General features: G+C 37.9%; 1 protein-coding gene across 1 annotated transcript in view; it reads right to left on the bottom strand.

Moving 5' to 3' along the window:
* csmd3b (CUB and Sushi multiple domains 3b) overlaps window positions 1–22,743 on the bottom strand; it is a 536,357-nt gene that overhangs the window by 70,529 nt on the left and 443,085 nt on the right. The window contains exons 31-38 of the mRNA XM_038288005.1: window positions 18,616–18,734; window positions 16,770–16,845; window positions 16,551–16,667; window positions 2,179–2,292; window positions 1,984–2,079; window positions 1,178–1,381; window positions 861–985; window positions 319–415 (exon numbers count right to left, since the gene is read on the bottom strand). Of these exons, the coding sequence (XP_038143933.1) occupies window positions 319–415; window positions 861–985; window positions 1,178–1,381; window positions 1,984–2,079; window positions 2,179–2,292; window positions 16,551–16,667; window positions 16,770–16,845; window positions 18,616–18,734 (948 nt within the window). The remainder of the gene's footprint in view (window positions 1–318; window positions 416–860; window positions 986–1,177; window positions 1,382–1,983; window positions 2,080–2,178; window positions 2,293–16,550; window positions 16,668–16,769; window positions 16,846–18,615; window positions 18,735–22,743) is intronic.

Below are 22,743 nucleotides of genomic sequence, written 5' to 3'. Positions count from 1 at the left end.
TATTTTCCAAATCTAATTAAGACAAAACACATTTTAAAAAAGCAATCAATTGATTAATTAACTGTAATTAGAACATTCTGCCTCAGAAAAGACTGTGTAAACATATTGTTTTACCTTCTCTGCCTTAGTTGAAAATGCTCTGCATGACAATTTTTACTTAAATTTTGTCTAACTATTGCTGGCCTGATGAAGACAAGGGATTAATTATTATTTTTTTTTTTTTTACCTCTGAATCTAGCTTTGCAATTAAATTCAGATACATTTTTAATTGTCAACAATCATTGTTTTAGCAATAGAACATACTGAAAAACTACTTACCAGAGTAGCTGCCAAGTCTTGGTGCATGGTTGTCAGCTCCATCGTAGAAGTCTAGTGAGTCCCAGTTATGTTCAGTTGCAAAACTTATAACTTGTATCTGGAGAGACAGAAAAGGCACATTTTTTTCTTGATAACTGGGCTTTTAGTCTCTTAAGCAAACATGTATTAATGATCTTCAATTCCCATTGTGTGTAAATAATTGTATTGCTATTCTAATTAGTACAAAGGAGGGATATTTAAAAGGTCATGGTAATTCAAAGTGAAAGACTAAATGTGAGCTGTATGCCAACATCCTCTGACTCCACTTTCAGAAGAGGCAACTTTGCCTTTGTTCGCCCGTGAGAGCAGTTTAGCTTACATTCAATCAGGCCTTATCTTTCATGATTAGATCCTATCTAGTTATCTCTGATGGCCCTTTTCTCAGAAAGCATCCATCCATTCATCGCACTAATAATGTCCTATCTTCCCGGGATCCTGCCTGCTCAGCTTTTAAGCCAATGATAGATAGGTTAGCTGGGAAAGAGGTGTGTGACAGGTACAACCTGTATTCCGGCCCCTTCTGGAACGGACACCTTCCATACACAGTTCTGGTTGTTGTCATATGGCTCTGGGTAGCCTGGAGATAAGATAGTCCCACGTCGAGAGGTCAATATGCCACCACAGGGAACTATCAAAGATGAAGGAAAGGGGGATGTGAAAAAAGAGAACAGAGTAAAAAGGTTGTGTAGACATGTATAGGCAAGTCACCAAAATTAATGACATGATGGATAATTTTATCATCTGCATAGTAGGAAAACTAATAATTGCAAAATAAAGGTTGCAGCTGTTACTGTTCTTTAATGTCTGAATTGCTCTGTACCTATGCATGTTGGCAGGGTGTCATTCCACTGAGCAAGGTTGTCAGGTACACTCTCGCATCGGATGGCAGTGGAGCCATGGAGAACATAGCCAGGGTTGCACTCAAACTGCACCAAGGAGCCGACTGCAAAGTCATTACCGAGACGTTTCCCAAAGCGTGGCTCTGGAACTGAGCTGCACTGAGTGGAGCTGGTCCTAGGTACAGCTAGAGACAAGAGTGATATCATTTTTGTATTAATACACTATAGTTCAGAGGATTAAAAATGTCATTGGTCATTGTTTACTGCCTATAGCCACACACAAAAAAAAGCTTGTGGTAGAGATCTATAAGATAATGCATTATATTTTTCACTGAAGCAGTGTAATTTCTAAATTATTTACAATCCATACAATGTATAATGGAACTGTGGGGGTACTCCCAAAGGCCCAAAGGAACTTTATTTCAGTATAAGACGTTGTTCCCTCTTTAAAGCCAGCTTATCATTGGGGGTTTCATCTGCTTAATCTAAACCTATGTGACCGAATTAAACAAACATAGCACATCAGACAGAAAATCAACCTTCCTCCACTGCTGTCTGTCTACAGACAGAATGTACATAAGAAAGTGCCAGTTGAATTTCTATTCTCCTATTCAGTCACAACTATAGTATTTTATTTTTCTTTTACAAGTTAAGAAAAAAGATCATAAAGTCCCAAAGGGATTTCAATAGCAGGGTCATGATCAAACCTTTTTCAGCCTCCTGTACATTGGTTTAAATAGAAGTTAGATGAAAAATAACCAACAACAATAAAGAAATAAACTCAAACCTTGGTAGACAAAATGGAATCCCTTGGCAGTTTCTGGTCCCACTGTTGTAAACTTTACAGTTATCTGACTTCCTGAACTTAGAGGCAAAGATTCACCTAAAGAAATAAGATTAAAAAAAAAAACAATATAAAAACAGATAGTCAAAACTGTAATCATTGCTCAGGCTGAAAATCAGTTTTATTACATGCCCTTACCAGAGTGGGAACCAGAGAGAGAGGACAATAGTGTGTTTTGTTGGGTGGGTCCATCATAGATCTCCACAACATCATTTAGAGATGTCTGGAACAGCACAAACTGACCGAAGAGGACTGCAGAGAAAAAAAGGACATGAAAAATATGGAGGGGGAAGGCCAGATAAAGAGATGAGTTAACAACTATTGAATGGGGACAAAATTATTATTCCAAGTCGCTGTCTGTGGTTGACCTTCTCACGATAAAATTAACCTGTAATGGCTAATTTACATCTTATTAAGCTGCAGTGTCAACTTCTATTAGAAGCAGACTATTGGCACAAAATTACATATCAGCAACACTTAATAGTCAAAACATCACCTTTTTTATTATGCAAAAATCACCCAGCTTCTCCTGTCTTTGCGCAGTGAGTCACTTGGTTTTCGGGAATTAAAGTTGTCAGCTTGTGTAAAATGCTTATGTTTACAAAACTGGACATACATTTTGGAACATATGGATATGCGGGAATACTTTATTTCTCTTTCTTGACTCAATTGGGAGAGATATGCAGGGCAGAATCAGCCGCATTGATCAGTCTCTTATTTCTTAGGGGGAAAACATGCAGGTCTGTATCAGTTGAGAGTTGTATCACTAATACAGATACACCACTCTTCAGTATTTTTTTGTAGCCATCAATTAAAACCTTGGCATGCATATACTGGCAAGATATTTCTTTGCTAAAACCATAAATTTACCGATTAGGGTTTTGTGGCAGGCAGCATTAGACAACCTCCCCAGAGGCAAAAGGCTCTGGTTTTTCTTAATCTGGTTTAAGCTTCTTCGTCTTAAACAATCTCTAGACCTTCAGAGCTATCATTAACTGCATTCAGATGTAAATCTGTAGCTATGTTGTCAACGAACATATATAAACAACAATAAAACAATTCCCTACATGATTAATTACACATATTTGATGCTGTATCCCTTTCACTGCACACATATCTTCCCTCCCCTTCACTTCCTCCTCCTCTGTCTCACTTTAGCCCCAAAGGCTAACCTGTAGAGGATTAAATGTGAACATTGCCAAGGATATATGGCTATAAGAAGGTCAATGGCAACATTCTACAAGGTTGTTTCTCTCTATAGATTTCTTTGAGAGCTAAAAAGGCCCACTCATCTTTAATGCAATATGTAATTTCATGTTATATTTATAGCAAGAAATATACATTATAAAAAAGTTTTATTGTGTTCATTCAACCATCCAACCATTTTCTATATTCCGGTTTTTTGTGCAGGGTCAGTTTTTGTTTGAAGGTATTTTTTGCCTGCAGTTATAGATGTAGATTTTAACAATAAAGCAAATCAAAAAAGTTCTAGTACAGGTGAGGAGTTCATTTATGTTCATCTTCAATGTGAAATGGATTAGTTTGAGGCTTTCGAAGAAGCATTAGAACTATTTCATTTTTAAAGCACTTATGATCTCACATACAGATTCAGCATTTTTTTCGAACTGTCGAAATTGGAGCAGAATTTCTTGTACATTTTCTGTAATCCGTGCGAGGCGACACCTTGTGTGATACTACCTTAATAGATTACATTGTTGCTAAGAAGAAAATACCTAAAATTTTCTGCTCCACTTTACTCATCTCTTTCTCCTCTCCCACTCCTGATTCTTTCTCTTTCTTCTATTCATAAATATTTTTGTGTCAATGGTGGATGTAGGGGTTCGTTCTGTAACTGCTGGGTTGCCAGTTTGATCCCCTGCTCCCTGTCTCCGTTGTTATGTTCTTAGGCAAGACACTTCACACCCTTTTTACATGCTGTTGGTGGTCAGAGGCCACAGTGGATTTGTAAATTTTTCCTCCCTCCTCCAAATGGTCAGCTCTGTCTGCAGACTGAACCAATGAGGTCAGCTGGATGGAAGCACACATGACTCCATGTGAGTCCACTCTTGCAGTGTATGAAGCATGTGAGGCAGGCGGAGTTTTGCTGGCGCGGTGCCCATCTTGAATAACGCAACTTCAAACAAATGCAAGTACAGCCGTGAAAATAATATTTTCATAGCACTGACTCACTATCCTCCAACAGACAGGTTTCTCAAATATGTTCAAAAGTAGCTGTTAGGCTAACAGAATATGCATGATGTCTTATTTTTTTATTAGTCGTCTTATTAGAACACCTATTTTAAAGATTTTAAAATGTTTACGCAAACTATAATGTTCCCTTCGAAAGGAAATCGGTTGGAGTTGTGGACGTTACCCAGCGACTACTCAAGTCTATTATAAATTTAGTTGAGCTGATGCTTTTAAAACTAGGCATATTGTACCAACTGTCCAGCAAGGTAGAGTTGGAATCACAACGATCCGATTCACTGCTGAGGGAACTGATGCACTGCAACAACACATTTTTACTTTAACCTTAAATCAACAGCTAGACACTGGAAAGGTGCGATATATTGGTTTTATGTAAGTTTAGGTGAAATGGTTGATATTTGTTCACATTTAACTGTTCTAACAGAACAATATTCCTAACCACACAATAAAACTATTTTCGAGCTAAACAAAAGAGGCAAACATGAAGCCTTTCAAAGTGCCCAGACCTCAGTTTAGTCCAAAACGTAAGGTTGCACCTAAAGAAAAAATTTCCACCATTTGTCTATTGAAAATTAAACCAGGAACTTGTTAAGATCTGCACAAATATAAAACTAGCAAAGGGAAATTTAATCACATACACTATATTGCCAAAAGTATTTGCTCACCTGCCTTGACTCACATATGAGCTTAAGTGACATCCCGTTCCTAATCCATAGGGTTCAATATGACGTCGGTCCACCCTTTGCAGCTAGAACAGCTTCAACTCTTCTGGGAAGGCTGTCCACAAGGTTTAGGAGTGTGTTTATGGGAATTTTTGACCATTCTTCCAGAAGCGCATTTGTGAGGTCGCACACTGATGTTGGACGAGAAGGCCTGGCTCTCAGTCTCCGCTCTAATTCATCCCAAAGGTGTTCTATCGGGTTGAGGTCAGGACTCTGTGCAGGCCAGTCAAGTTCATCCACACCAGACTCTGTCATCCATGTCTTTATGGACCTTGCTTTGTGCACTGGTGCACAGTCATGTTGGAAGAGGAAGGGGCCAGCTCCAAACTGTTCCCACAAAGTTGGGAGCATGGAATTGTCCAAAATGTCTTGGTATGCTGAAGCATTCAGAGTTCCTTTCACTGGAACTAAGGGGCCAAGCCCAGCTCCTGAAAAACAACCCCACACCATAATCCCCCCTCCACCAAACTTTACACTTGGCACAATGCAGTCAGACAAGTACCGTTCTCCTGGCAACCGCCAAACCCAGACCCGTCCATCAGATTGCCAGATGGAGAAGCGCGATTCGTCACTCCAGAGAACGCGTCTCCACTGCTCTAGAGTCCAGTGGCGGCGTGCTTTACACCACCGCATCCGACGCTTTGCATTGCACTTGGTGATGTATGGCTTGGATGCAGCTGCTCGACCATGGAAACCCATTCCATGAAGCTCTCTGCGCACTGTTCTTGAGCTAATCTGAAGGCCACATGAAGTTTGGAGGTCTGTAGTGATTGACTCTGCAGAAAGTTGGCGACCTCTTCGCACTATGCGCGTCAGCATCCGCTGACCCCGCTCCGTCAGTTTACGTGGCCTACCTCTTCGTGGCTGAGTTGCTGTCGTTCCCAAACACTTCCATTTTCTTATAATACAGCTGACAGTTGACTGTGGAATATTTAGGAGCGAGGAAATTTCACGACTGGATTTGTTGCACAGGTGGCATCCTATCACAGTTCCACGCTGGAATTCACTGAGCTCCTGAGAGCGACCCATTCTTTCACAAATGTTTGTAAAAACAGTCTGCATGCCTAGGTGCTTGAATTTATACACCTGTGGCCATGGAAGTGATTGGAACACCTGATTCCAATAATTTGGATGGGTGAGCAAATACTTTTGGCAATATAGTGTATGACTAAATTTGAGTATGTATAATGTAGATAATAGATAGAATAAAGAAAATTGACAGCAAACTCAAACATATTATTTGTTTAAATACCATAGTTAAAAAAAGAATTAAAATACATCTGTAAGTTACCAAAAAATATATGAAATGGGGGCAAAATATGAGTGTTTGTAAACAACTAATTAGATTACAATAGCCAGTTAGATAAAAATCTTACTGTTCTTATTTTCTTTAATCCATTGGAATAAAAAAAAAAGGCATAGTTTGAGAGAGTAAAGGTGGAAGCCATATATGTGAACTGGGGGAAACACCATTGAATGGCTATATGAATTATGCAACATTTAAAATACAATACCTCATACAATGTAAATTAGCATTTCTGTATTTTAGATGTCATATACTGTAGTATATAAGTTTGAAACTACATAAAAAATTTACACTGACAGATCTCTAATTTGCGATTTATAAAAAAAGGAATAGGAGTGTGGCTTCCTTTTATTCCTTGCTGATAGAAGAAATCAACATAAAGTGAACAGACTTTAATCATCTGATAAAAAAAATCCCCAAAACATGTCTGCCATGTGTAGCTCAAAAAAAAAAAAAATGACAGGATGAATCAGGCTAATTAAAGTCTCCATCACTCTTTGCTGCGATGCTGACATATGGCACTGCAGTAGGAGTGGTTCACAGCTTAAAAGGTTTCCAACCTTCACATATTTTCAACAAAATGACAACTAGGCGCCAGAATTTCCTCACATATGCACAAATTTCATAAATAACAGCAAATTGCCCAACACACATATATACAACACTCCTGGCTTACTCCTTGCTCATACTGAGATAACAAAGGACGGCAAACAGTATAACACACACTAGGAGGGGGTGATCACAGCAGAGCTGCCCCTCTGTGTGTTTACCACATGGCTCATTGATGCCTCCACGTACTAAACTCACATTCACCTGGGAGACATCGGCAGTCATCTGGGTCCTAATATGTCTCGCAAAGTTTGAATCAATCTTCTGGACGCGTTATCAGATGATTGAAAACGTTTTACTGCTCATTTAAAAGCTTCTGACATGAGATAAACTGAACCTGGATATCAATCTCCACAGAGTTGCCATGCCTTCAGATGAGCCACCTGAGTGGGTGTCCTGAGCCGTGTCATCATCTGAAAGGAGGTAAGGCACTTATGAAAGGAAAGTATGCTTTTGGGTTTCCTCCCATATGATGTTTTAACTAGATGGGCTATTTGAATTAATGGTGAACAGCATCAAGCGTTTAATTACCACTCCAGAGGGTCAATTTAAACCTCACAGACAAATAGGCCGTTTTATTAGGATAGTTGAGGCAACATTGAGCTGTTCAATTTTCAGAGGGATTAAAATTGTAAAAAGTAAAAAAAAAAAAAATTAATTAATAAAACAAGCTTATGAAACAAAAGCTGCATTCAGTGACACTACTCAGCAAGAAGCTGATTGTTCTCAGGGGACAATGTAACAATAGATTGATATATAATCCATCTCAGGGAGAGCAGCTATTTATTGATATCAGCACTGGGCCATATTTCAACATCACTTCTAGCAATTACCAGTTGATTATTCAAGATCAAATCCTATCCCTTGTCTGGTTAGAAATTCATGACAAAGCTGTAATTGGTTCAGATAGGAAATTAAATCTAAACAGATTTCTTTAATATACTGTAAAAACTTTAGTTTTTCTTAATAGATATTACATTCCTGATATAAGATCTCACAGTCTCTCGTGCTTTAGACCAACAATAGTACTGTATAAGAGTGTCCTGATCCAGACTAAGGTAAGCCCTGTACAGCCATGGGCTGAAAAGCCACTGAGTGAGAAAGAGGCCATCACTGTAAGCCTGACATCATCGATCATCAGTGAAGTGCAAGGTCGTCAGCATAATTTTAGCAGGTACGCTGGTAATTTCTAAAAGAGATGTGTTGGGTTAATTAATTGAACATAAGTTATTCTACTTTAATCATATTACTTTAATCATATTATACTTACACATTTTGTTATCTCTATCTTACTCATATTACAAAGAGTGTTAAAACATTTAGTTTTGTTTGCTGTGTCATTAATGTTTTTTAAGTCTGTGCAGGAGGGATGTTGACTGCGACTGCTGTTAACAGATGTCGTTAAGGGTGTGGAGGAGAATGGAGAACTGTGCAACTAGATAAGGAGAGGGGTTCTCCTTATCCTCTGATGTTGTATGATGTTGTACGAAAATTCTGGTTTCAACTGGGTTCTGTTCCCTCCCCCTTTAGCGGTTGAAACCACATTGTAATCAGGGCGTTTCTTCAATAAAGGGCTTGGAGAGCAGATACTGCTTCAGAGTGGGTTTGAAGTTGTAACTGAATGCAGTTTCTGATCCCCTCTCCTTGCAAGTAAAATATACTAAATTCTCTGTGTCATTCTTTGTGCAGGTTGCTGAATAAGGTGTTTGGTGTTTAAACCTAACATTAATTGGTCCTTCGAGCCGGATTGCAAGATACCCGACGACCCCCAGCAGGTGAGTGAGATCCAGATAAGCCTGCGGCCGCAGCAAAGAGACCCTTTACGGGACTGGTCTCTCCCTTACAAGCTGGGGTCCGACGGTTGAAGCATTTCGAGGACGCAGAGAATTGTGAGTAGTTTTTCTTTTAATAAGGAGTGAGTGAATTATTGGAAGAAAAATATATAAAATATAAAAAATTTATAAAAATATAATAATATAAAAAAAAAGATCGAAGTGAAGGGCGTGGGGTCACGAGATTCCCCTTTTGAAGTCCTCTCAGCGTGGGGTCACGAGATTCCCCTTTGCAAACAGTTTAAACCTCGTGAAGGACGGCGGTGTCCTCTATCTTAAATAGTTAAATTCCGCATGGGGTAACGAGGTCCCCCTTTTGTACTAAAACCCTGACAATTCTAGACTCTATCAGGTAAAATAGAAATTTTAAAACAGTTAAAGTCCGCGGGAGGGCAGGCTCCCCTAGTTTGTAAGGGCAGGCTCCCCGAGTTGTAAACTAGTTAAATTCTGCATAGGATAGCGGCGTCCTCTGTGTTTAAAATAAGTAAACAGAAATAAAGTAAAAGTTAACTGCGCAGTGAGTGTGTGTGTGTGTGTGTGTGCGTGTGTAAGGAAATATAGATATCACTAGATATCTGTATTTCATACCAAAAAGACAAGGGTTAAATGGTGAGCTTTTGTGGATGTTTGTAGACAAGAAAACTCCACCTGTAAGGGTTGAAGTGAGTTTTACCACAAAAAGTCGTTGATCACCATCTTGTCTGAAGCCCCAGTGTTTAGAACACGACAGGTGTTGAAAACCCACTGGGCCCAAATTTAGTTCAAAATGGGAAAGGGGCAAAGTAAAGAAAAACAGAAGTTATTAGAGAAACTCCAGTGCAAAGATTGGAAAGCAGTCGAAAATGATGACCCATTGGCGGTAGAGCCATTGTGTCACTGGATAAAAAACTACGGTTTTAATGGTAAATTGAGCACCGCAAACATTAAAGAATTGCAACAAAAAATAAAAACAAAAAGCAAAAATAAAGACACTTTGATGGCAAAAGAAGGTTACATGCAAACCATGGTCTGGATGAAATTGGCAGGACAGAGAGAAGAGGGAGAGTGCAGAGCTAACAGAGAGAGGGAGGAGAGACAAAGAAAAGCAGTAGAAGGAATTCCCTCTCCAAAGAAGGATGTGGAAGAATGTGTAATTCAAGAATGGGTAAATCGTCACCACATAGAGATGAGTGGTGCAACACTCCAAAAGTATATAAACCACGCCCTGCATGCAGAGAAAGTCATAAAAAGTAAAAAGAATCACAATAAAAGTAAAGAATCCACTGTGTTTTATCAGGAGGAGGAGGACACTGTGTTTTATCAGCAGTCCAGAGGTAGAGGCCGAGGCAGAGGCCGTGGAAGGGGAAGAGATTTTGGATCACGCTCAACTGATAATTCCAGAGCGTGTTGGTCATGTGGAAAAAAAGGCCACATAGCTAGACACTGTCAAAGTAAACCACAAAAGCAGGAAGCTCAGCATGACTAGATGATCAACCATTTTCTATTAGAGAGATAGAGGGTGAAAATATGGATGTCTTAAACCTAGAAGATTTTTTTTTAAAGAAATGTTATAGACCAGAAATAGTTCTGATGGTCCAGGGCACTCCTGTTAAATTTTGTGTGATACAGGAGCCTGCAGAACCACAATAAAAGAACCCATACCCTTGCACATACCCATCGTAAAGATGATTTACCTGTAGGTCCATATTCAGCATTATTACAGCAAGCACAAGCAGCTGCACAAGCAGCTTTACAGCAAGACCCAAATGAACTTGGTGCTGCTGCTGCTTCTGCTTCAGCCCCAGTCTTGCCAGCTCCTAAAGTTGAGAATCTACCGGCTTATTCTCCTATGCCCAGCACCTCCACAAGGGTTACCCATTCTGGGGGACCTGTGGGGGCTTGGTCAAAAGATATGGGGGGAGGCTTAATCTCCCCACAGCCAGCCCCTGAACCCAAACCTGAAATTGAGTGTTTCCTTTAATTGAGCTGCCAAATCCTTTGGCGGGTCAGGGGCCAGCTGAAAATCCATTTTTTCCTGTCATGATGGTCTATAGGCAGGGGCGGATTTAGGAAATTTGGGGCCCTGGGCATGGATGGGCAGGGGGCCCCCCCTGACAAGAAAACCTATAAAACAGTCCTATTCTACAGATAGAGAAATGTTAATAGAATAGACATTCATTATTTGTTCTAGGTTTTGTCCCTCTGTTCTTGTCCTTTTTTCCTCTCTATTTATCAGCCTTCTGATGGCATTTTAGCCAAAGCATTTTTATCAAAAACATAATTAATATGCATAAATAAGGATTAGTTGTATTAACTATACATGTGAATAGCACCCCAACAGTTTTCCTGTGTGACAGTGGTGCATGCAGAACAACTGTTAAACAACAAATTCCAGGTGCTGGCCAAGGACCTGAGACTGTCATAGTCCGATTAGCTCAAGGTCATTTAAAGGCTGTGCAGGAGATCCAGCTTGTGTGGTTGAGAGACCCTGAAGGACTCTCCTGCCGGCTGTCTGTACTGACTTTACCTGAATGTCCAGTTAACCTCTTAGGCAGGGATGCTCTATGCTTTGCTTAGACAGAGGCTGGGCATCCCATCCCTGGTAGGGACACTATTGGTCTGGTGTCATTGGTACTATGCATTATGCATGCCTTTCTTTTTTTATGCTTGATATGAGCATCAGTACTGATGAGAGGAATTCATTGTTTAAAGAAAAAAGGAGCATTTTGCTACATTAATAAACATTTTTAAGCACTACACTAACTAGATGCTGTTTATCAATGTTGGAGTATCACCGGCTCTGATGAATGTGGAATTAGGACTGTTTTCCACTTTGTAAATGATTTTATTTGAACAACTGAGACAGACGGTAAATACAGTACTTTCTTCTGAATATATAGAATCGTGCAGAGTTAAACCCCACTCTTATATTTTTACCTACTATGCTTCATTAAAAATAATAACTTCACTATGAAAGTTGAACATCTGGGCTGTAGTTACTCTGTGTTGCCCATCTCATGTATTTTATCTGTGGCTGAAAACATGAATCATATTCATTGTTTATTTACATATTCGTAAACAAATTTAGTGATTCATCATTAAATGGAGTATAGAGACTCTAACACATAATATACATGTAAAATCTGGCTTTCTCCGACAGAGTAACCCACTTGGATCAGTAATCATACCAAAACTGTAAAATAAATTTATAAACATTTTGCAAATACGATATAAAATGTTTTTGTCTGTCAATAACTTCCGTCCGGAGCTCTTCAGGAGGAAATGTTTTGGTTTCACCTGGTTTAATGTCATTAGTAATCTTCTTTACAGAACTTTTGGCTAACCAATTAATCGAAAGAATTAACGATAGACTGATCGATTTACGAAATAATTGTTAGTTGCTGTCCTAATTTCATCGTAACATTGCATTAAACATAACATTTCTTATTAAATACATGTGAAGTGGGGATGACATTCAACGAAACAAACATGTTATTCAGCCAAACTATCATAAAATCCATGATGGCCCCTATATGTGACCAGAACATAAACCAATCCTTCCAAATAAAAAAATTTCTTTGAATGAGCTGCTATATTGAGTCATGATTTCACTCATGTTTCAAACGGGGGGATTGTAGGATTGATTGAGCATTGAGCATCATTATACAGCATATGGATTTATATTTTATGCAAAAAACTTTTGTAAAGCATGTCTAATATGTGCTAAACATAATCTTCAAGGAAATTTAAGACCTAAAAAAGGTGCTTTCCCTAAACCTATTTATCCTTTCAATTCTGTTTGGTTATAATAGATTTGTTTTCTAAATGGATTGCAAGAAAGTGATAGTTAGATCAGATGAGTAATAAGTAAAATCACTTTCTTAATTATTCTGTGGAACCTTACCATACTGCTTAGCACTCTAGTAATTCTACTGTGGTACCTGTTATAGAATACGCATTTGGTCTCCTTCACCGACCTTCAGAGGAAGTCCATCGTACAAAGGGGGTTGTATTTTTAGTATACAACCGTCTCAAACTGGTGATGATTGTACACAACTCTGCCGAGAGGTCATAGGAAGTAGACCACTGTGTAAAAGATTACCCATAGGAAACTTTTTGAAGTTTGAACCTAGATGATGTTGCAACTTTTCATATTAGTTTTGTTTTTAGCTCTCACTCAGGGCAAGGATTCTTGTTGCCCCCATGAGCCAGCTATTTGTAAAAGGGACGTCTATCTCTGCTATAACTCTACTAGAGTAATCAGTGTAGTGACTATTCCTTTTCAAACATTCTAGCAAAGATTTAAAATTGACCCGGGAGATTGGCGAGGTTATGATTTCTACCTATATCCCCGTGTAGTTCAAAGAACTCAAAAGAGTTGGGGAGTTTTCAGAACCACTGGACAGTGGAAAAAAGGATCATATGGATGGACATCTTTAGCTAAGAAATGGATGAGTAGAATATCAGGGTTCACTGTTAACCATGCCTCCAAAGTTTTCACTATGACAATAAACTCCACAGCAGAACCCCTTGAGAAGGAAGGCTGTTCTTCCTCATTTCTATGTGCACGGTCTAGTGAAACCGATCCATGTTGGACATTGTATCTGTGCTCTGCAAATGTTACACAAGAAGGAGATGAGATACAAGGGATTCTTACTTCTGCCCAAGGTGAACAGATAAAAATTCAAAATATTAATGACCCGCTTAAAACAGATGAATTGTTTCAAGTCACCACTGGAATCTCTGGGCAAACAAACAACTGGCTTTTAATGGCAGAACAAGCAGCTAAAACAGTGTCTAATGATTGTCTTGTGTGTATGGGAGCCAGACCGCTGTTACGTGTGGTTCCTGCCACCATAACTCCTCAATGTCTTCTAAATATAATGAATTATACAGTTCCAACTGATAATTGCACCTATTGGGATAAGATCTATCCCCTGACCACAGATGAGAAGAAAAAACCAATCTTTTTGAAGAAAGTGGCTGTGGCAAATTTCACCTGTGTAAACAGGACCGGAGTGGGCCCAAAATTGGGTACACTAAATGAAAAACAATGTGCAAGCATTTTACTGGTATCCACCTTTTTTAAACCTCAATCCCGCAGTGACATCTGGTGGTGGTGTGGAGATGACAGATTGTTTGACAGACTTCCATGCAACACCACTGAATTGTGTGCTGCAGTCACCTTGATTTTACCTGTTTCTATTACTTCACTCACAATGGATGAATTGTTAACGACTGTAAACAGTATTTTACCTCACACATGGCATACTAGAAGAAGGAGGGCATCTGAAAATGCGTGGAGTCCAGATGACCCTACTTATATTGACAGTATTGGAGTACCCAGAGGTGTTCCAGATGAGTATAAACTAGTGAATCAAGTTTCTGCAGGATTTGAATCTTTCTTATGCTGGTGGTGTACTATAAATAAAAATGTAGACAGGATCAACTACATCCATTATAACGTCCAGAGGCTGGGAAATAAAACAGAACAAGGCTTCTCCGCCGTCCATGAACAATTGTCAGCTACCTCTCTGATGGCTTTCCAGAACCGTATTGCTGTTGACATGTTGTTAGCTGAAAAAGGTGGTGTGTGCTCTATTTTTGGAGATCAGTGTTGCACCTTTATTCCCAACAACACTGCTGCAGATGGCAGCCTCACAAAGGCCCTTGAAGGCCTTCGCTCTCTTAACAGCAAAATGAAAGACCATTCTGGAGTTGACACAAAAATGTGGGATGGATCTGGAGACATTTTTGGTAAATACAAACAACTGGTACTTTCTATTTTGATGTCTGTAGCTATATTTGCCGCCATCCTGACCTTATGTGGATGTTGTTGTATTCCATGTATTAGATTGCTGCTAAATAGACTAATTACCACTGCAATACAACCCATTAAAACAGAAATGTATGCCCTTATGTCCACTGAGGAACACCTATCGGATGATGAAGACAGCGAAGAGGATGAATTCTCTTTACACTTTCCTGACTTTTATCCTAATCCCAACGACAATAACCCACCAGTTTAAAGTACCTCTGAGTGTACCCTTTACAGCTAAAAAAAGAAAAAAGAATGATTTCTTAGTTGAAAATCTGAAAAGAAGTAACTATTGAATGATAAAAATAAATAGCTTAAAGTGAATAAACAGGAGGGAAATGTTGGGTTAATTAATTGAACATAAGTTATTCTACTTTAATCATATTACTTTAATCATATTATACTTACACATTTTGTTATCTCTATCTTACTCATATTACAAAGAGTGTTAAAACATTTAGTTTTGTTTGCTGTGTCATTAATGTTTTTTAAGTCTGTGCAGGAGGGATGTTGACTGCGACTGCTGTTAACAGATGTCGTTAAGGGTGTGGAGGAGAATGGAGAACTGTGCAACTAGATAAGGAGAGGGGTTCTCCTTATCCTCTGATGTATGATGTTGTACGAAAATTCTGGTTTCAACTGGGTTCTGTTCCCTCCCCCTTTAGCGGTTGAAACCACATTGTAATCAGGGCGTTTCTTCAATAAAGGGCTTGGAGAGCAGATACTGCTTCAGAGTGGGTTTGAAGTTGTAACTGAATGCAGTTTCTGATCCCCTCTCCTTGCAAGTAAAATATACTAAATTCTCTGTGTCATTCTTTGTGCAGGTTGCTGAATAAGGTGTTTGGTGTTTAAACCTAACAAGATGTCATCAAGAAGAAATTATATCACTGTATCTCTATATACTTAACAAGTATTCTAAGAGATTATCATTGAAGTTAAAGCTTGGCCTTCCAAAAAGACCTGAAAAAAAAGGTTAAACTGTATGTAAATAAGGAAGCCTACAAACATTAGCAGCATAACAACAATAAAACATACATTTGAGCACAATTTTGTGAACAGCTTGTTAAAGCATATACATATGTATATGTTATAGTCTGCAGGCAATCCTATAATGACACCTTAAGAAAATTTCAGATTTTCAAGAAAGTACAAATTTTTTGGAATTCTCTTTGTACACTCTTTATAATCCAAAAAGACCTAAACTAATGTTAAGTTTCACTGCCAAACAGTGAGGAGAACAGGTTATAGGACTTTTCTGCAGTGTATAACAACATCTTCCTATTGTATATGTTGCTCGCTCATTCCAAAAATAACCCTCTTTACAGTAGTTCTGCTGGGTGAGAACAACAACTTAGTGAAGCTTTTCACGCTCTTTCACTGCTTCCTATACAGTAGATAAAAAAATATTTTATCAAACTTTTTGTGTGGCAAACCAATGTATATGTACAATGTATACTATATGGGTGGTTATTAAGCCCTGCTCTTGGATTTGCCTTGGATCCTTTCCTCTAATGACCACACTTAGGAGCACAAGCTCATTTAATGTGAAGAACCCCCTGCAATATTCATCTCTTTCGTAACGTGTCGTTGAAGTCTGACTTAAGCACCACCAATCACACATGACAAGATAAAAACAGTATCATCCTTAAATGTCATTTCAATTATGAAACCCTGACCTGGAACCAAATTAACAGCCACCAAGTGTCCTTTCAGAGTGCAGAAAAATCACTGCAGGATTCTCTGCACGCTTGAAAATCCCCAACAGGCATCCTTCAGGGGTTCCTTCAGCATCCCCATTAAAAATCAGACATGTTTTAATGTCAGTTTGTTTCACTGAGTGTAGTTCAATAAAAGAATTCTTGTCAAGCAGATTTCATGCTTACTGTTTCAGCATTGTGAACTGTATATAAACTTTCAGGTTAGGCATACAGGCATGGGAATATTTAGAGTAGTAGGGGATATCATTTTGAGATTAAACTACTTGATGCAAATTCCTTATTTGAACTCTATCGTTCTGTAGAAATGGATAAACCTACCAAACTCTCTTGGCACAGATATGGAATACACGCAGGTCTGTCCAGAAGTGTAGTTTCTCGGGAAGTTTGGAGATAAGACGGTCCCTTCTGACCCTGTAGAGCGACTTCCACAGGGAGCTGAGGTGGGCATTGATCAAGTTACACAACAAAATGCAGCATTGATTACTAATACCGGCAAAGAATTACTTTATATTTAAAGGACTTCCAAAGATTTTTCACCTTGACAACTAGGCAGAGCTCGGTTCCATCCAGGTCTGCCATCATCTCCCATGCTGCAGGTTAGGGTTGAATAGCCCTAAAACAAAAACACAGACATAAAAATAAAGATTTTAATCAGCCACATTAGGTGGTCCCTTAAACTACCAATCCATCCAATCAAACTCAACAAAATACAGCCAACAGCATAAATCAGTTAAGCAAAACACAAGGTGCTCAAAATATCAGAGTTGTCAAGTAACAAAGTACAAATACTTTTTTAGATAGATATTTTAGGTATCTATACTTTACTCCATTACTTATTTTTCTTCATACTTCTAACTTCTGCTCATTACATTTTTACACAAGTATCTGTACTTTCTATTCCTTACATTTTAAAAACTCTTGGCTTCGGTTTAATGTTTATAAATATTTATTTCACGTCATGTGCGCCATCCAATGCTAATCATTAGCGTCATCAACATCTAAGTGAAAACTAGTGTAATTGGATGAGTCATATAATACAAACACTCATTGGCTAGCTATTCATCGAATTTATGCTGACGCCAAAGGAAATCATCAGAAGCAAGCAGGAGGTCTTCAAACTGCAAACACGAATTTTCTGTGCCATGCTACAATGTTGGATTCAGAAATAGATGTCAAAATGTCTAAAAGGTCGGACACCAATACCAACAAGACCTCCCTCATCCTTCCATCGTAAAATTGAGCTTCAATTCATATAGTGGCATCTGGCAGTTTAATTTTTTCAAGTTTACTTCATACTTTAAGTAGTTTTTGGAGCACATACTTTTTCACTTTTACTTGAATAAAGAGGTCAAGTTGATACTTCAACTTTTATCAGAGTATTTTTAAAAGCAAGGACACATTACTGACCTATTGTTTTTGTCTAAAATTACTTTATTATCACATTAGTTTAGTAGTAGAAGTATTTTTGAGAAGGAAAACAACAACAAATAAACTTTTCAAATATTGCTTCTGCTATCATGATGATCCAGCACTGAAATGAGGTTAGAGTAGAGAGTTATCTAGGGGGTTCATATAAGAAATATATTGATGGTGGGCTAAAAAGGCAAAGTTCTAAGTCTGTGTTATCTATTATTTGATCTAAACATAAGCTTGAGTCTGAAATTTTGTTTTTGAATAAAGATCCAGATAAAGCATTTTTGTTAATGAATATTTTGCTTTTTCTTATGACATAACAGATTCAATACCATGAAAATTCAACCTTTAGGTCCTAATCTACAGTATACATGCAAAAGTGATAGCACAGGCAAAGCCAATACACTAACCAGCTTAACTGCATGACAGCATGCCCACTAATTGCATGTGAATTTCTTTTCCTTTCCACACAGTGCCCAATACTGTGCACATTTAAAACCTTTAAAATATTCTAGGTCTTTAGTGTCTGGTGAGAAAGTGAATATGTATAATAAAACACCAAAAGCATTATTGCTGTTAGTATAAAAAGTAGAAAAAAGGTTTAAATGACAAACAATATTGACAAAAGAAACAGATGTTTATCAGAGAAATGTGATATAAAATTTGGATAATTTCTAAGATGCACCAATAATCCACTGTAAGTGGATTATTGGTGCATCTTACGGTGTTTTTTTTAATGTCTTTGTCCTTTTGAAATACAAAATATTTGTTGTGTCTTAAGTGTAACTCAAGGTCTCTGGTATGACACATTTTTTTAAATGCAAGTTCTACTTGACAAAAGGTGGGAGAAGTATCCTAATCTGGTTATCGATATTCATTGGCACAAATGCCTTTTGATATGTGTTTTAGTAAAAGCTATGCTTCATTTTAGAAAATGAGAAAAAAAATAATATTTTAAAGCTGTTTGTACCTGCAGAACATATCCTGCTTCACAGTAAAAGGTGACTGTAGAGCCCAGTTTGTAATCGGATCCCAATCTGGTCCCATTCAAAACAACTCCTGGGTCGAAACAGGATTCCCTAAGTTTGGCTGTAACAGAGAAATAGAGGGAGAGACACAGTTAGAGAGATAAAACAAATGTGTTACTGAGGAAAGGGGTTAGGCAAAGAAAGGGTGACAGGTACATACGTGTAATAGGGAACCAAGTCTATTGCCATAATAAAAAGAGGCAGGCAGGGCACTGGCCTTTCTATCACTTTGTTTAACTTAGCAGATGGCTTGAAGATGGGATAAGAATGACAATTTTATTCCTCAGTCTTAGAATGCTACATGAACCTTGCAAATGATGACTCTGGCTCTACCTTCAAAAGATTATCGGCCACCCGCTCATACTTCACACTTAATTCCCTGGTCCACAAAGAGCCAATATTTATTCTTTTGAGCAAGTGAACCAAAGAGACACCTACTGACAGACTGCTACAGCCTCAATCATCAACCGAGACTCCATCGTCAGGGTAATCATTCTTCTCATTTTGAAAACACCATGATACATTTTGTAATCAATGATAGCAAGTGTGCTGCATACACATGGCAAGTGCACACATACAGTATTGGGTGCTGTGAAAGTAGCTGAAAATGACAATTGAATATTTCTGAACATATTCAGCACAAATCATGGCATAATGAGAGTTAGAGAACATTCTGCCAACCTTAGAGACTGATTTCCCAAGCCACCTTGTTTATGAAAAGTAGATTACACAGAAGGAGCTCATGATGTAATCATTTCAGCCAGTCTATATTAGAATAGTTTTTCACCAAATGACAGCAACAGAAAAAAAAACAAAAAAAACATTGGAGATATAAAAAAAGAAGTTGGGACGCTATATAAAATGTAAATATCAGTTACATGCAGTGCTTGGTATATTATAAAATTAGGTTGTTTTTTTTCTCTCTTTTTTTTTTCTAGAAAAAAAAAATAATAATAAAAAATAAAATTAGTTTTTTTGTAAAGCCATACCAATACAACAACTCTATTTAAATCTGTTTTTTTACATAAAAAACCCCAAATCAAATCGTAATAATGGAATTGCCACTCTCTTGCATCACTACCTTTGTTAAAACTCTACAACATGTTAGAAGTTTAAGCTGAGAAAGCCAATTACTGTTGTTTGGAAACACCCATAACGCTTAAAACGTCGGTGGACTAAATCAGAGTAAATTGGAGCCCTGCAGAGCATTCCTGGTTTGCTCAACTTCATGTGTCATCTTGAAAGAAAGCTTCAGCCTTTTTAGCTGCATGGGAGTTCGAAGCCACATTTGTAATATTTTTCACAATATGCTAAATTTACAATAGATTATAAGCCTTCAAATAAGTTTATATTTAATTGCAGTATAAAAATCTCACAATATGATTTTAGTTCTCAAACCGTCATCTCAAGAGATTTTACTTTGTGTCCCAACTATAATGTTCTATGTGTCTGTTGATGTGACAACCTGGTCAATGTTTAGCGTATGACTTTATTTGTGGAACTTATTTTTTGTACCCATATTTGTAAAAATAATGATATATGTTTTTCCCTCGAATAAAGTGTTTGTCTGGATTTGTTATTTTGGATAAAATACTAGTTTGTTGTTTTTACTACTATCCAGATAGATGGACTAACATGTATTATCAAATAAATTTTAAATGTATATAGAAAGTATGGTTAATATACATACTGTAAGGTGTAAAATAAAAATGGTTGAGTCACATTTATTTCATATAAACTTGTATGGGTGCAAAAGGTATGGCACTAGGATAAAAAAATAAAATTAAAAAGTTCCTTATGTCACATTTTTCCTTTTACTGACTTAGTAGTAACAACCCCCCCAAAACACTAGACGTCATTTCGATGTTTGTTTTTAGGCTAAATCTGGTTGGTCCGTCACAGTCTTTAGTTAGTCCAAAAATCCTTATTGAAAGTTAGACTGTGTTTGGTCAGAAAATCAAGGCTTTTCACTTTTCAACCAAATGTAGATGTTTTTTGGACGCATACCATGACGTCTTTTCAATGTCTTCTCAACCAATTTTATTCGGTGGGAAATATTTATGTATAATTATAAATATATAATAATATAAATAATATAAATTATAAATATTTATTACCATGAGGTTTTGCTGACAAAAACATTCATAACTTTAAATGTCAGCATTCCATTGCTGCCGTGTCTCAAATTTCCATAGAGCTCGGTCCAGTTTTAGACAATTACAAACTACAAATGTTATAGTTCAATATTAACTTGTGAAAGATGTTTCCAAAAAAAAAACAACCTCTTAATATGTTTCAGTTTTAAACAAAAGAATTGGCCACATTAGTGTAGAAGATTATCTCTCTAGCATTTCTTCTGTATTGAAGATGTCCTTCTTCTCTGTGACTGATTTAAATGTAAGAACATTCCATATGGCTGAGCTTTTTGACCTACCCAACCTTTAAAAGATGTAAATATCTGACTTTTCATTTAGCAGTCAAATTGCTTATCATATGATCATGAGTGCTTGAATGTAGCTTAGCCGATGAATCAAGGGCAGCACACCTTCATCTCAACTTTCTTCACCCAGATAGACTGTGATGTTGCAGTTAGTTTCTTGATATTTAAACTCAGCCATCTAAAGGAGCCACAAGCTCCAAGTCAAAAGCGGTAAAACAAAAAAAATCTTGGTGTACTAGAAGGCCAAGGAACATAAAATGGACAAAGTTAAGCAAGAGGAAAACAAGCTTCCTAAAGCAAATACAATTTTATGCAGTTCTGAGCATGAAGAAAATAAAGTCCTTTCTCTGAAATAATGATGATGTTTCCTCTGATTTTACAGCGCATTAATATTGGGAAGGTGAGTGTAAAATTCCCAGTGCTCTACTACATCAGGGTGTAAATATTGTTTTTCTCCTGACAGCATTGTGTAGTTAACTTTTCTCCATACTTGATTGCCTAATAAAAAGCCAGGCCCTATACAAACCTGGAGAGTGCCCCCAGGTGGGAAAAAATGCATAATTAAACCATAGGTCATACTACTGTTAGTTACAGAATAAAATGCTTTTATTATCAGAATGCATCACTGTCCAATGAAACTGATTTAGCTGCCATTGTGTGGTGCAAGAATAAAAGAAACAGTCTTAAGCAGTTTTGAAAATAAACTACACACACATATATATATATATATATATATATATATATATATATATATATATATATATATATATATATATATATATATATATATATATATATATATATATATATATATATACACTACATCAAGTTAATTAAACTTCTGGGATATTGATTTGGTCAGGTAAGTAGCAGAGTTGGTGTTGGTGTTAATTAAATTAACAACAAATTAACAACAGAGGGGCAACAACAAGACGACCATCAAAACAGGAATGGTTTTACAGGTGGAGGCCACTGACATGTTTTTCCCTCCTCATCTTTTCTGACTCTTTTTCACCAGTTTTGCATTTGGCTAGGGTCACTGTCACTACTGTTAGCATAAGGAGCTACCTGGAACCTACAGAGATTGCACAGGTAGTCCAACTCCTACAGGATGGCACATCAATACGGGCCATTGCCAGAATGTTTTCTGTATCACCCAGCACAATCTCAAGAGCATGGAGGAGATTCCAGGAGACAGGCAGACTCCAGGAGAGCTGGACAGGGACGTAGAAGGTCTACAACCCATCAGCTCCTCCTTACTCCTTTGTGCAAGGAGGAGCAGGAGGAGCGCTGCAAGAGCCCCACAAAATGACCTCCAGCAGGCCACTGGTGTGAATGTCTCTGACCAAACAATCAGAAACAGACTTCACGAGGGTGGCCTGAGGGCCCGACATCCTCAAGTGGGCCCTGTGCTCATTGTCCGGCACCCTAGAGCATTTGCCACAGAAAACCGGAATTGGCAAGTCCGCCACTGGCACCCTGTGTTTTCCCCATGATCGCCTGACCTAAATCCAATAGAACACCTCTGGGACATTATGTTTCGATCCATCCGACGCCGCAAGGTTGCACCTCAGACTGTCCAGGAGCTCAGTGATGTCCTGGACCAGATCTGGGAGGAGATACCCCAGGA

Source organism: Cyprinodon tularosa, unplaced genomic scaffold (assembly GCF_016077235.1).
Source record: "Cyprinodon tularosa strain WSP-4 unplaced genomic scaffold, ASM1607723v1 ctg247, whole genome shotgun sequence".
Classification (NCBI taxonomy): domain Eukaryota; kingdom Metazoa; phylum Chordata; class Actinopteri; order Cyprinodontiformes; family Cyprinodontidae; genus Cyprinodon; species Cyprinodon tularosa.
This window is presented reverse-complemented; position numbering and strand designations above follow the sequence as displayed.